The 12,797-nt window shown below is 40.1% G+C and overlaps 1 protein-coding gene across 1 annotated transcript in view; it reads left to right on the forward strand.

Moving 5' to 3' along the window:
- Positions 1-12,797, forward strand: part of GALNT9 (polypeptide N-acetylgalactosaminyltransferase 9) — a gene marked incomplete at its 5' end in the record, with an annotated part of 152,794 nt that overhangs the window by 52,107 nt on the left and 87,890 nt on the right. Inside the window, 2 exons of the mRNA XM_010295802.1 lie at positions 2,096-2,262; positions 4,355-4,529. Coding sequence (XP_010294104.1) covers positions 2,096-2,262; positions 4,355-4,529 — 342 coding nt within the window. The remainder of the gene's footprint in view (positions 1-2,095; positions 2,263-4,354; positions 4,530-12,797) is intronic.

A 12,797-nucleotide genomic window follows, 5' to 3' on the forward strand; every position in this document is an offset into this window, starting at 1 on the left:
CAACTATATCCTTCTAACAGAGAAATGGGAGAGCTGACAGAAGGAAGGATGCAGTGAGAAGTGACAGGAATGACTTAACCCAAGTGGGATAACAAATTCAAAACAGCCCTTTATCTCAAGCAGTTCACGATGCCCTACAATGTAAGTAGTCACTGAGTACCAAGGCATGAAAAGTCTTATGAACCAGCGAGACCATGGCATCAGACTTAGGATAATAATGCATTGATGCATTATAATAGTATGACAAAGAACAAATAAATCAAAAGTGGAGGTTATGGTTTGGGTGTGCTGGTTTTAAAGCTTGAATTAGAAATACCGATTTTCTCAGAATGTAAGAGGGAGGATGGAGGAAGAGCGCTGGGGATTAGTCCTACTCAACCTTTCAGTCTGGACAGGAACATGTGGCTGGATGTCCAGGTGTTTCAGTTCACTTGCCAATAAAACAAATACTTTTTACTCCAGAAAAGTTCGGCAGAATTTCTTGATCAGAAGGTAATGGAAGCCCAGCCTAATCCACTGAGGTCTTGTACTATCTCAGTGATGCCCTGTCTTTTCCTAGGCAAAATATTTGGTCATTCCACACATGTGTCTCTGCTTCTGACATTTGCATTCATCCTACCTTTCCTTTGATTGCTTGTTCCTCTACATCGCAAGTGCTGCTTTGACTACCATCTCTTTCTCGCTGTACTTCCTCCTCTTCCTCCTCGGCCACAGCCTCCTTGCTGCCTCCAGACTTCAACTACATGGTTTCTTTGCTTCCCCTACTTCCCTACAGCTGTGAGTGCTGCTGCAGGACCCCACCAGGATGCATAGTAGGCTCCCTCTGCTTCATCTCCACCAGCAATGCACCCACTCCCTGGGTACCAGTCCGATTTACTGAGATGCAATTTGCTATGGCCTGCTGATACAAGTGAGGCTCTGAAGCAACTTGCTGTCAGATCAAAGATGTCCCTCATCAAGGGAAACCTTGCAAGGTCCATGTTTTTAGCTAACGGCTCTTTCCTGTTAGTGAAGTATTCCTGATGGCATTCTTTGATATGTTGGTGTGGTCAAGAGGAAAATCACATTCAAACAGAAATTCAAGGAGGAGACTGTGTCAGAGCATTCACACCTCCTGTAAATCTCTGTCCTTGTTCCAGGTTTATTTTTAGACTGTGTAAGAATGATGCTTAGCCAGAAGTTTTACACAGTGGTCCTCTGTATGGTACAGGCCACCAGCAAGCTGCCAGTAAGTAGCTACAGTAACACTATAATCAATGACAACTACTCAGGTCTCTGAGCAAATAGTGCTGGGATGAGTAGGAATTATGAATAATTGCACTTTACTAGAATTCATAACAGATTTCCAGAGGTTACCCAGCAGTCAAGTGTTTGTCGCCCTTCCCATCCCCATGACTGCTGATAGTGGGGAAAAAAAGTGATTGTTATGCCAAAGTAATGAGCAAAGAGGTCAGAAAGTTTGATAAGAGCAGGAAAAGTCATTTCCTGTGATATCATTAGCAGTATTTTAGAGAGCAGGTTCAGTAATTGCAATGGTAATTCTGAATGGCTTTTGACTGTGAGAACACATAGATAACTTTTGAAAGTTAGAATCTTTGCTAGTGGGAGAGAATTGCACTGAAACAAGGCAGTATGGTGTTACAGAGGGGCATGGGCTGGGGCCTTGGAAGCAGAGGTTCTGCTCTGTACTGTGTGACTTCTTCAGACCCCAGTTTTTCTTCTCAAAATGGCCTGTGGTAACGTATATGCATCAGTGAGCAAGCAGGAAAGCAAATTGTGAATCTCAGGATGCCTACCAAGGTGACGTCTCAGATGGAGCAGATCTGTTTTGCAAATATTTCAGCAAGTGCATGCCTGTACAACAAACGTCATACATTTGTTATTGCTGCACAAACTGCAAAATCAGAAAGGGTGGCAAGTGCTGATCCTAGCTATGTTGCTTCTTTTGAGCTTTTACCACATCTTTGTTTGGGGTTAGAAAGAACAAAGTCTGCAAGTCCCTATATGCTGGAGAGTAATGAGGAGAGGACACTCTCCAGTGTATTTTACCACCCAGTGGCTGCTTGGGTTTTAATTCTTTCTTTCCTCTCTACAGGTGCAAACAGATGACCTACCCAGATGACCTGCCCCAGATCTCTGTGGTCTTTATATTTGTAAACGAGGCGCTCTCTGTCATCCTGCGCTCTGTGCACAGCGTTGTGAATCACACCCCATCGCACTTGCTGAAAGAGATCATTCTGGTGGATGACAACAGTGACAATGGTGAACATACGTAACTTTTCCTCTGAGTACTGTATCGTGTGTGGTTAACGGACGTGAAATGTAAATCAAAGGGAGTTTGGTTACTACTAGCTGAAATGCTTTTTTTTTAATGTTGGGATGAAACAGCATTGAGTCATGGTGCATTTAAACAGCCGGGGGAGGAAGGTCATACATGCAACCACTGATTTATGGATAATAAGCTATATCATAAATTGGTGTAAATTGATGTACCTCTACTGAAGTCACTAGAATTTAAAAGAGTTTGTGTTTGTTAATGAGAGGGTTGATTGAGCCACTTGCACAAAGCTGTGAATACAACTAGTTGTATAACAAATAAACATTATGTGGATAAACCTTGCTGATTTCATCGAAATCCTCACAAGGATGAATGTAATTTTTATAAGCAATCTTAATGTAGAAATGACACTTTTCTCCAAATTTTCAGATCCAGAGGTATACCACCATTGATAGGCTAAAAGTTTAAATTCTGCTTCCAAGGAAAAGTGGAGCCACATATTGTCCTTACAGACAGTTTCTATTCTTTTACATGGCAGCACACTCTGCTGCTTCATGATTTTAACAGGTGTTGATAATATCAGATTTTGTGTCTGATTTTTTGAGGTAGGGAGTAAATTTGACCATGAGAATGAAACAGAATGGGCACAAAGCACATGCAACTTTCAGGTCATCTGGTTCATTAGTGTAAAAATAACACTTCTGTTACAGCAATCAAAACTCAAAATATTGGTGAGCGCATAGGGTGCTATTGATCAACATGCTTCACAGGACAGTTGGGTTTGATGAACTTTTAGGATACAGGTGACAAGAACTGTTGTTGTGTTTTAAGTTGTTATATCGTAGACTTCTAGAACTGTTGCATCTTCTCAAATAATATTTGTTAAAATAAGGCTCAAGTTCAGCATTTCCTCCACAGATAGCTTTAAATAGCTTTAAAAGTTGTTGTTCCTCTTCAAGATCCCCAAAGAGAAAGGAAGGTTGAGAGAATAAACCACTAAAACAAAAATAAATTCCAAAACCTTTAAGAAACAAGGTTTAAGAAACCTTTTGTCCAATTCTGCTTTTAGTTATGGCAGTGTAACCTATGGAGTAATTATGTGAGATTGTAAAGTGTTAGAGTCAATGTAATACAGAGGAGAATTGGACTCGTTCGTCAGTGAACTCTTATATGGCTTTTCTCTGTCATTCTTCTAGATAACTGGAGATTTATCAGGTCTTTGATTCCAATGATAATGATTCTGCTGTGTAATATAGATCAGAAGAATGAGGCTTCTAATGTTCTGGAAGCTTCTACTAGTTTTCCTAATAAATATATTTGTGTAAAAGCCTCATTATGAATAAGTTGCAAGTGTAAATGAATTACCGGACTAGATTTATTTTAAAAAATAGAGAGACTATTTTGGTAATTTGCCTGTTTATAAGCCTATTGAAATGAGGCTGAATAAAGGAGTGAATGAGTTCTACTCTGTCTGTGGTTGAATGCCTGAAAATGAACAAAAGAGAAGTCTATTTGAGATCTTCAATATCCATTTAGTTCAGCGAGGAAGAAGCCTGGTATTGAGGAGTCTTAATTATATTTAAAGTAAAACCCTGTGATCTGAATTAGCTGTTGACCCAAAATCCATTGAGGTTATTTTTCAAACTCTTACTTGAATAGCATAAATCAGAAAAAAAAATGACCAGACTCCCATGTTACACTGCTGTAAGGTCAGAATTGCTCCTCCAGAGGCCAACTGTAACCTAATGCAAATCATCAGAGAATTATAATAGTAATCAGTTAAAAATATTTAGACAAACTACCTCTTCAAAACAATACTCAAATCCATCAGGTCATACTAAACCTGTGCAAGTCTTAACAGTAACTGCTCTGATGCCTAGAGAATTTCTGAGTTGATACCCCTGGAACTGGTCCATGCCACAACTGTGATACTTGGTTTGTATCTGTGAGACTGACTAAGGGTTTAGGAACATTAAGCATTTCTTTCCCTTTCTGTTGCAGAATAAATCAAAGTAAAACATAACGTTGCAGGGCTTTTCTCATTTTGAATATTTGTGTGGTATTTTTGTTCTGCAGTTGAGCTAAAATTTAATCTGGACCGGTATGTCAATAAAAGATACCCAGGTCTGGTGAAAATAGTGCGCAATAACAAACGAGAAGGACTGATTCGAGCCAGAATCCAAGGCTGGAAAGCAGCAACCTCACCTGTTGTCGGGTTCTTTGATGCTCACGTTGAGTTCAACATTGGCTGGTAAGTTGTTGGCTGTTCTCCCAGGGAGAGCGGTACTGTTGCAGTGTGACCTATGTCTCAAAGGCTGTGAAAGAGATTTGCTCAGCAACAGGGAAGCTGAAAAACTGTAGGGATGAGGTGGCTGTAGGCTGATGTTATCACATTAGCAATTACTTTTTAATAATATTCTAAATTATTGCAACATTGCTGACAATCTTCTGCAGTGGCTGCAAGATCCATAAAAAAGCTGTTGTGCCTGCTCTAGTATAGCTCAGTGGAGAGAGAAGTAATTGAAACCACAATGAGTATAAAACCTCCAAAGCAGTCAAATGGGGAGACGCCACTGAGGAGGCTCTGGGCTGGAGGCAGATGCATACTTTCAAGGACTTTTTTTTTTATCTCCTCATTTTCTATTATTTCTTCTTAGAAACTTGGATATAGATCTGATTTTCTCATAAATTTTCTTGTATTTACATTTGAGGGAAACATTGAATTATTTCTTGCATTTTTGATGGGGCTTGAAATTGTCAATCCTTTCCTCATCCCCTTTGTTTTGCAAGGGAGCAGTATTGAGCGTGGCAAGCACAGGTTTGGGCTTAATGGGCCAGATCTGCAGTTGGAGTAAATCTTTGTAGCACCACTTAGTGGCTAATATTTGCATTACCGAAAGTAGGGGCTGGACAAACTGGTATGTATAGTCAGCTGAAAAAGGGCTGTTGGAACCTTCAGTATGTAAAATATGTATTTTCCAAAGATAGTCTGGTATTTGATAATGATGATGCAGGGTTATGGTGGAGCTGATTATGCAGTTCTGGGAGATATCCCCAAATTAAAACTAAAAATAGCTGTACTTACAACCAGAGAGAAATTTAATTGCAAAGGAGTGGAGTGTGTATTTTTATATGTTCATGAAAATCTTTATAAAATGGAAGATGCAATAAAGTAAGTCTTGTAGTGCACCTGGTTTATGTTCACCCCATTTTTTTTACCCAGGACTATGAAAGACTATAATAGCAGTTGTAGTAATTTTCTATAAGCTTAAGAGCTGTTTTAATTTATTTATGTGCTTTTAAAGCAACTAGATCTTTCCAGTCATTGCAAATGTTCGTGTAAGGTTCATATCAGCTACTGGACAGAATCGGGGACTTGGGAGAGCATGCTCTGGGTACTGGTCCCAGTGCTTGTCCTGCCCAAGCTGCAGCTTTCTGAGCATTGTGGAGAATTTTGTTATCACTTCTATAAAGGACATAGAGATCTTACTGATGTACACCACTCAGAGAAGCTAGGCAATGGTGTCAGTAAGCAGGAAAGGTTTTGTGGTTGCTTTTGGTTGTGTCTGTTGTGTTTTTTTTTTTAACATTACTGCTTTGCATTAATGTCAGAAAGGGTTGAAATCAGCATAGCAAGAACCTAGACTACTCAATAAATGAAAGTGTGTGTATATCCGAGATAAAAAGTGTTTGTGTTTACTGCATCCTCCCTGGTGTACTCTCCTTTCAACAAGTGTGCTTAAGTCTCAGTAATACTGCTGAGCCAGTCTGTGTAGCTGCTTTGAGACCACTTGTCTTCTGGAGCAGCTACAGAGGATGAATGAGAATAGCAAACTGCACCAGAAACATCACGTATCCCTTTGTTTCAGGGGCATGTGGAGGCTCAGAGTGTTCCCTTCTGCTGTTTCTCCTGTTGTTCCTTTGGGGCTGCTGACAGCCATCTCAAACCTTGTTTTACCTGTTTCCTCCTAGTTTTAATTCTGTCCACCTGTGCATATGTCATTGCCTGTCATCTCAGTTTTCATCTCATCTTTTACTAGGAGGGACTGAAAGTCCTTCCATTTGGACTGCTTTATTTTTTTCCCACCAGGTTAACATGACCCCTATTCCATAACCCTATAAACCTGGTAGTCGTGTGGGACTTGCGGGAGTATCTTGTTAAAGTACTGCTGTTCTATTCTCCTACTAAGTCTCATCTTGCATGAATATTTTCCCCTATTTTCAACGTATATTCATGTATTCAGAGGCCACATGGATTGCTCCCACTCAAAGCTGCCTTTGTTTGTTGGATTTATTAATCCAACAATTAATTAATCCTTTATTGGATTATTTGTGAGGCAATTAAAAATAAGCCAATTCCTTTACCACAGAAAAGAGCTTTAGCTTTCTGTTTGGTTTGTGTTCCATCTAAAAGTCAAGTACCTGCAGTGCAATTTTAGTCTTCCAATCTATGGCTGCTTTACCTGCCTAATCAGTTGGCAGATTAATTCATAAAGAATCAGAGAGAGACTTCATCATTTTATCATGAAATATGCAAGACTCTGACAACAAAAAACCTTGTCTTTAAACAATAGTTGCCCCATTTATGGGTGAGCTTTTGCCTTATATCGCACTATAGCATTTTATGGGTACTCACAGCATTTCTCTCCAGGGACGCTTCTTCTAAACTAAAATACAATCTGGTAGGATATAAAAAAAATACTCTATAACCTGGCAAGTCAAATTATCTATTGAATTATTTATTTTGCTGTGCTTAATTGCTGCTTTTTTCTTCTCAGGTGTTGAAATGTATTAGTGCAGAGCAGAGATTTTCTACTGACCTGCTCCCCTTAAGGCTTTTGATAGTGTGAGCCAATACTGCAGCTGTGAGAGCAACAGTGGAGAGGACTAGCTGAAAGGGAGGCCATTACTAATACTCCTCAAATGGAATTTTAAATTCAAATTACACAATAATGTATGTGTACATTTCATATGTAAAATTCAACCTGTCCTGCCATAGAACCTTGTCTGTTTTTAATGGTTACTTAACGTCAATAGAAGTCAGCATCTAGAGTCAGCAACCCAGCAGAACCAATAGGTGTGAAAGCTCCTGTACATTCCTCTCTGAGGGTATATTTAAGCCTGTATAGTTCAGTTTTCCCTTCAGTCCTCTGAAGTTTTCAGCATTCCTCCTCTGACTTTTGTATTAGGTCCACCCACTGTGCATTAAGCAATACATAACAGCACTGAGTACAGTATATCCTGGCTGCTAATTGTATTGCAGAAGATGTAGAGCATTATATAGACTCCTGTCTTTGAGAGATGAGAAAGAATAATACGGCAAGGGGACGAGAACTTCACTGCATTATAACTGGGAGCAGGAAGGAGAGAGAGCAGAGAGGGTGTTAATTCTCTGGGTGAGAAAAAGGACACATTGAGTGAAGGAGGGCAGAAATTGTAAGTGAAATGCAGAGACCACAATATATTAGCAGCCATAAAGAGAGTGCTAGGTGCCATAAAAGAAGACATAACGGTAGAGTATTACACTTGCTTTCTATCTTAGGAATTGCTTTTGCTCATATCACAGAGGTCATATTGGAGCACTGAATGGAGTTATGCAATACTGTAGTAATTAAAATTTTGCCAGACAAAGGAGAGTATCAATAAGGAAGCAATGGAATAAGAGGATTTCGTCAAAAGATTTCAATATGCCAGAGAGACAGAGGCAGCCTGATATGAGAAAGAGGACCTGAAATATAAGCCAGTATCCGTCAGACTGTGCCACACACAGACCATCGTTATGGATCATCCCTGAAGTTGGCAGTGTTTTAAAAATATAGAAAACTGTCATTTTAATGAACTAAGAAGAAGAGCTAAAGAGCAAGATCCCCAGGTCTATGGCTAATATTTTGCAGATGCTATTTTATACGGTAGTACGTAGTGCGATTTGCTATAGTGGCCATAAGCAATGGATTCTCAAGAAAGTGTGTAAAGGAAAAAGGAAATTGATTTCCTCCTAATCTTCTACTGGCTTTGGTTATCCCAAGTACTCTAGAACAGAGACATGCTTATGCTTTTGTAAGGCAAAGACACAAGGTCTTTGCTCCCTGAAAATTCCCTCGATATTTTCATGCAATGTACTGGAAGCCAAACTCCACCAGCAGGTAAACTCCCCGTCCCCCCTGTTCAAGCTCAGGTGACTCTTCAGGGCCGTGGCAAGGTCCAGGTCGTTCTTTCCTTCTAGTGAGAGAAATGCTGAAGGTGAGGGTGAAATCATGTTTGCAATCCTTCTCCGGTGCTCTCCCTCCTCTCTGGAGGGTTCACATCTATCACTCCTGCTCAGGGCATGGTTCATTGCAGCATCCCTGGTACCATACTGAGTTTGACCTGGGAAGTTTTATTTATGCAAATGCAAAGGAAAGGACATGTGTTTACTAAGGGAGTTTTTTCTCATCCAAAGTTTCTACCATCACTTAGGATCAATTTGGTAACTTAATGGAATACATGTTTTAGATAGCGAAAGTGAACTAACATTATCTGAATGAAGAGGACAGTGTGCAACAGAAGCCATGTGGGTCTTTCAGATTCATGGGACAGTGCCAGCTTACATACAGAGGACATGCCAGAAAAGCAACTTCAACTATTCATCTACCTAAACAACCTAGAGTGTTCATTGAAGCATCCTCATTGCTTTTCAGTGGTGCAGAAAAGAGCTATTCAGATTTGGCAGCCAAAGAGCTGATCTTTAACTCTCCAGCAGGCGTTTATGCTGTGTTTCTCCATTCTGGCTGGGGGCTACAGGTCTGAAACCTCCTCGGGCACACAGGGATGCTGATAGAGATGTCAGGTAGAACAGATGGGGAATTTCTCTCTCCTCTTAGAGACTGAGGAACGAGTATGAAATTTATTTTTTTTTAGTTCTCTGAACACTTATTTACAGGAAAGGCATTCTGCATGAAATATTCCTCAGCTGGCCGCAGTGAAGAATTATGTATGTCAGTAGACCTGCTTGTCTGCATCTGATAAATGTATATTGTCAGTGAAATCTGAGGTAGCGTATAAAATCACATGCAAAATAAGCTTTCAGTTTACACATATTTTTTTCTTATATTTCTGTGTTAAGTTTTTACTTCATGGTAAATGACACTGATGCAGCCAGACTAAAATATGGTGTTAAACCCACTAAACCATAAAATCTAACAGATGAGACCATGTTGTCTTTCATTTATATCTTATAGGGACTCCTCCTTGAGTCCTTGAAAGAAAAAAAATAATAATTCTGATTTGTGAAGGGGAGAAAAAGAAGCAGTTGGATTTTTTAATGTTCTTTTTTTATTGGAGTAAAAATTAGAATAGTGATGGTGGAGATGAAAAATAGACATATTTCTCTCAAAAGAACCAGAGATTAGGGTATTTGGGTACCCACTTGGGACAGGGCAGAATTTAGGAGGGACATTTCCCAATGTGATTCCTATAGTTTAGGAAAGGATTTACTTTTGGACAAATTAAAAAAAACATACATGGGGGGGCGGGCAGAAAGGAAATTTTTGACAGATGCCTAGCACAATCATTCTACCAAAGAACTGAAAAGAATTCTGGGCCCACTCCTCAGATGACACACGTTAGCAAAGCTTCCCTGAAGTTGTGAAGTCCATTGGAGTAGAAGAGTTGGACAGCAGAGCATCTGGCCGGCAGCATGCATGTGGTTTCTCTTAGGTGTGTGCACTTATTCCTACGTTGTGCCTTTTTAAAAGTCTGCTTGAAGTCAGCAGGTGTTTTTACATATTTTAAAAGGTGAACTATATAATCATGTGTGCTGAGGACCTCATTACTAACTTGTTTTTATCTGTTTTTCACCTGGAAGAAGCTGCTTTTTTTAGCATTGTGAAAAATTAGACTTCCCCCTTGGTGTGGACTCTCCAGCAATCTGATAAGGACATACAATTTTTGTTTGCTGTGGTCTCCCATGGGGTTTGGGCTGCTCTGAATTGGCCCACTGTTAAATACAGAATGCATATATGTTCAGAGATTGACTTACAATAGGATTAGAGAAGCCCATGTGATCACAGTGTGACCCCTGCCTTTGCTCTCAATCTTCCTACAGGCTTATTCTATACTCTGGGTTAAATTCTGCCTTCCAACTCCTTTTCTAACTCTAATGTTTATATTAGGAGCACTTACTTTTGGGGGCCCACAGTACTGGCATTGCCAGAGTCAATCTGAAGTCATCAGAGGTGCTCAACACCTTGGAAAATCCAGTGTTAATCCAGAACTTGATCCACTGGTAGGCAAAAGAATTAAATGAATGAAATGCATGTGCTGTCTTTAGTGATATGCTCAACACTTTGACAAACTGAGACATCCTTTTGTTGTGAATGTGCTCCTGGTCGGAGATACCTTCCACAAATTCCCCAAGACAGTTTCTCTAAGAAGCAGGCACTTACCAAAGCACCTGCTGTGCATGCTCCTCCTAGCACATGCTTGTGCCCGTGGGAAGCCCACCAGAATCATGGCACACGCATATGCTTTGTGGGGTTTCAACCAAGCACTGTTAATCACAGGGCTGAGTCCTGGGAATGAGACTTCAGCAGTGTGTTACTGTATTTCTGGAACTGCTTCAGAGAAATAAAACCCCAGTGAAAATACCATTTAGCCAAACTAAATTTACTGTCCTTTCTCCTCTGGCTTTAACCATTCACCAGGAAAAACTATTCAGAGTGAGAGGAGGACACTGACAAATAGATATTTTTAGAGAGGATAGAAGGGAGGAACTTCTTACGTCACTCAAATTCCAGCCCAAATTGCCTACTTGTTTTTTATTAGGTGGAAAAAAGAACTGGATGAAGGGAAACACTACCTTTAAAGCTGAAACTTTTGATTATATTTACTTTACTGAAATCCATCATGTCTATGAATATGCCTGGGAGAATTTTTCCTCTTGCTCCAGTAAATAACTTGTTAACTATATATGCTACTCTGTGTCCACAGAGTACATTGACTCAGATACAAACTAGGAACCTAATATTTTTGCATCTGTGAAAAATAGAGATGAATCTCAATATTCACATCTGGCTTATATACCTAATCAGGCAGGGCTGAATGCTGCCTTACTGCCAGCCATGGCCATGTGGAAAGGAAATACTCAAACAACATATCGCAGCTCATCAGCATAGCATGTTGAACTTACCTGGACTTCAGCAACCTCTTCCACTCTGTCCTTTTAGTCCTGGGAGCTGCCGGGAGCACCTGACTTCTGCAGATGCACAATGGGAAAAACAAGACAAGGGGAAAAAAAAACAGGGAAAGAACACTGGTGTCTATAAAAAGGATGATTAAATCTACATAATAATGTAGCAGTTTAAAATTAGGAAAAAAATTAGAAATTACTAGGAAAGATTTAATCATAATCCTTTCAAAAACCTGAAGCAATTAGACAAAGCCAAAATTACCAGCAAAGTTGACAAAGGATTTGATGAATGTGTAGCTCAGCTTACAGAGACAAAGACACCATGTAAGTCCGTTGAGCCTGATAGAGCTACTCCAAGGCTGGACTTTGCTAGCAATGAATAGCAATAAAAACCCCCTCATATTTCATGGATTACCTAAGATAAGCAATGTAAACACAGTCCATTACCCAGTCCTGTTCAAGCTTATAGTCCTTCGTCACTGGCCATTACCTAGGGATCTTGGCAGGCAGAAAAATAGAGCACAAAGCAGTGTCGGTAGTGCAGAGGGTGCATTGGTAGAATCTGGGATTTGAATGTTCCTGTAGATCTCACTGAGAGGAGCTAGGGCTTGGCGTCTGAATACCCCATTGCTATTTCTGCTGTCCCTGATTGGGCAAGACAAACTCTGAAATCTCACAGGTGTACAATGTTTAATTAAAAGACACTCTATTCCGAGTTGGGCTAAGGAACATGGAACTAATCTGCACTGGATTTTCTCTTTCCATCTGTGACTCAGAGCTGCTCTCTTACTTGTAGGTATGAACGTATTTTGGATGTTAGATAAATGTGCAGTCTGTCCAGATACCGAACCTTTCCTGTTCCTAATTCCTGTGGGGATGTGATTTCCACACGTGTGGATACAGACAGAGGAAGAAAGTCGCCTCCACTGCGGAGGATGAGAGGTTGAGAAAATGAAGTTCCAACAGTTGCTTTCATACCTATTTACTCTATAACCTTGGCATGGCATTTTACTTCATCTGTAACCTGAAGGTAGAGATACCAACACTTGTTGAAGTGTTCGTCAACACACAAATGTAAATCTTCAACATTTACATTTCATGAGTGCAGGGGACTGAAACAGAACTTCCATCACAGCTTTCAGATGCCTCAGATTTCATGAAAGTTCAAAACCTGAGATTTTAAATGAATAGATTGATAGCGATTAATGACATTTCATCATGTATTTTGATCCGACTGTTGTAGTACACTCCAGAGATCCCTCCTTGTGCCATTCAGATGCAAAGCACCAAGTCAGGTGGTAATAAAGGTAAGCCATACAACTGGAAAAACAGAGTCAACTGTAGAGTGACAGG

This window comes from Phaethon lepturus, unplaced genomic scaffold (genome assembly GCF_000687285.1).
Source record: "Phaethon lepturus isolate BGI_N335 unplaced genomic scaffold, ASM68728v1 scaffold8991, whole genome shotgun sequence".
NCBI lineage: Eukaryota > Metazoa > Chordata > Aves > Phaethontiformes > Phaethontidae > Phaethon > Phaethon lepturus.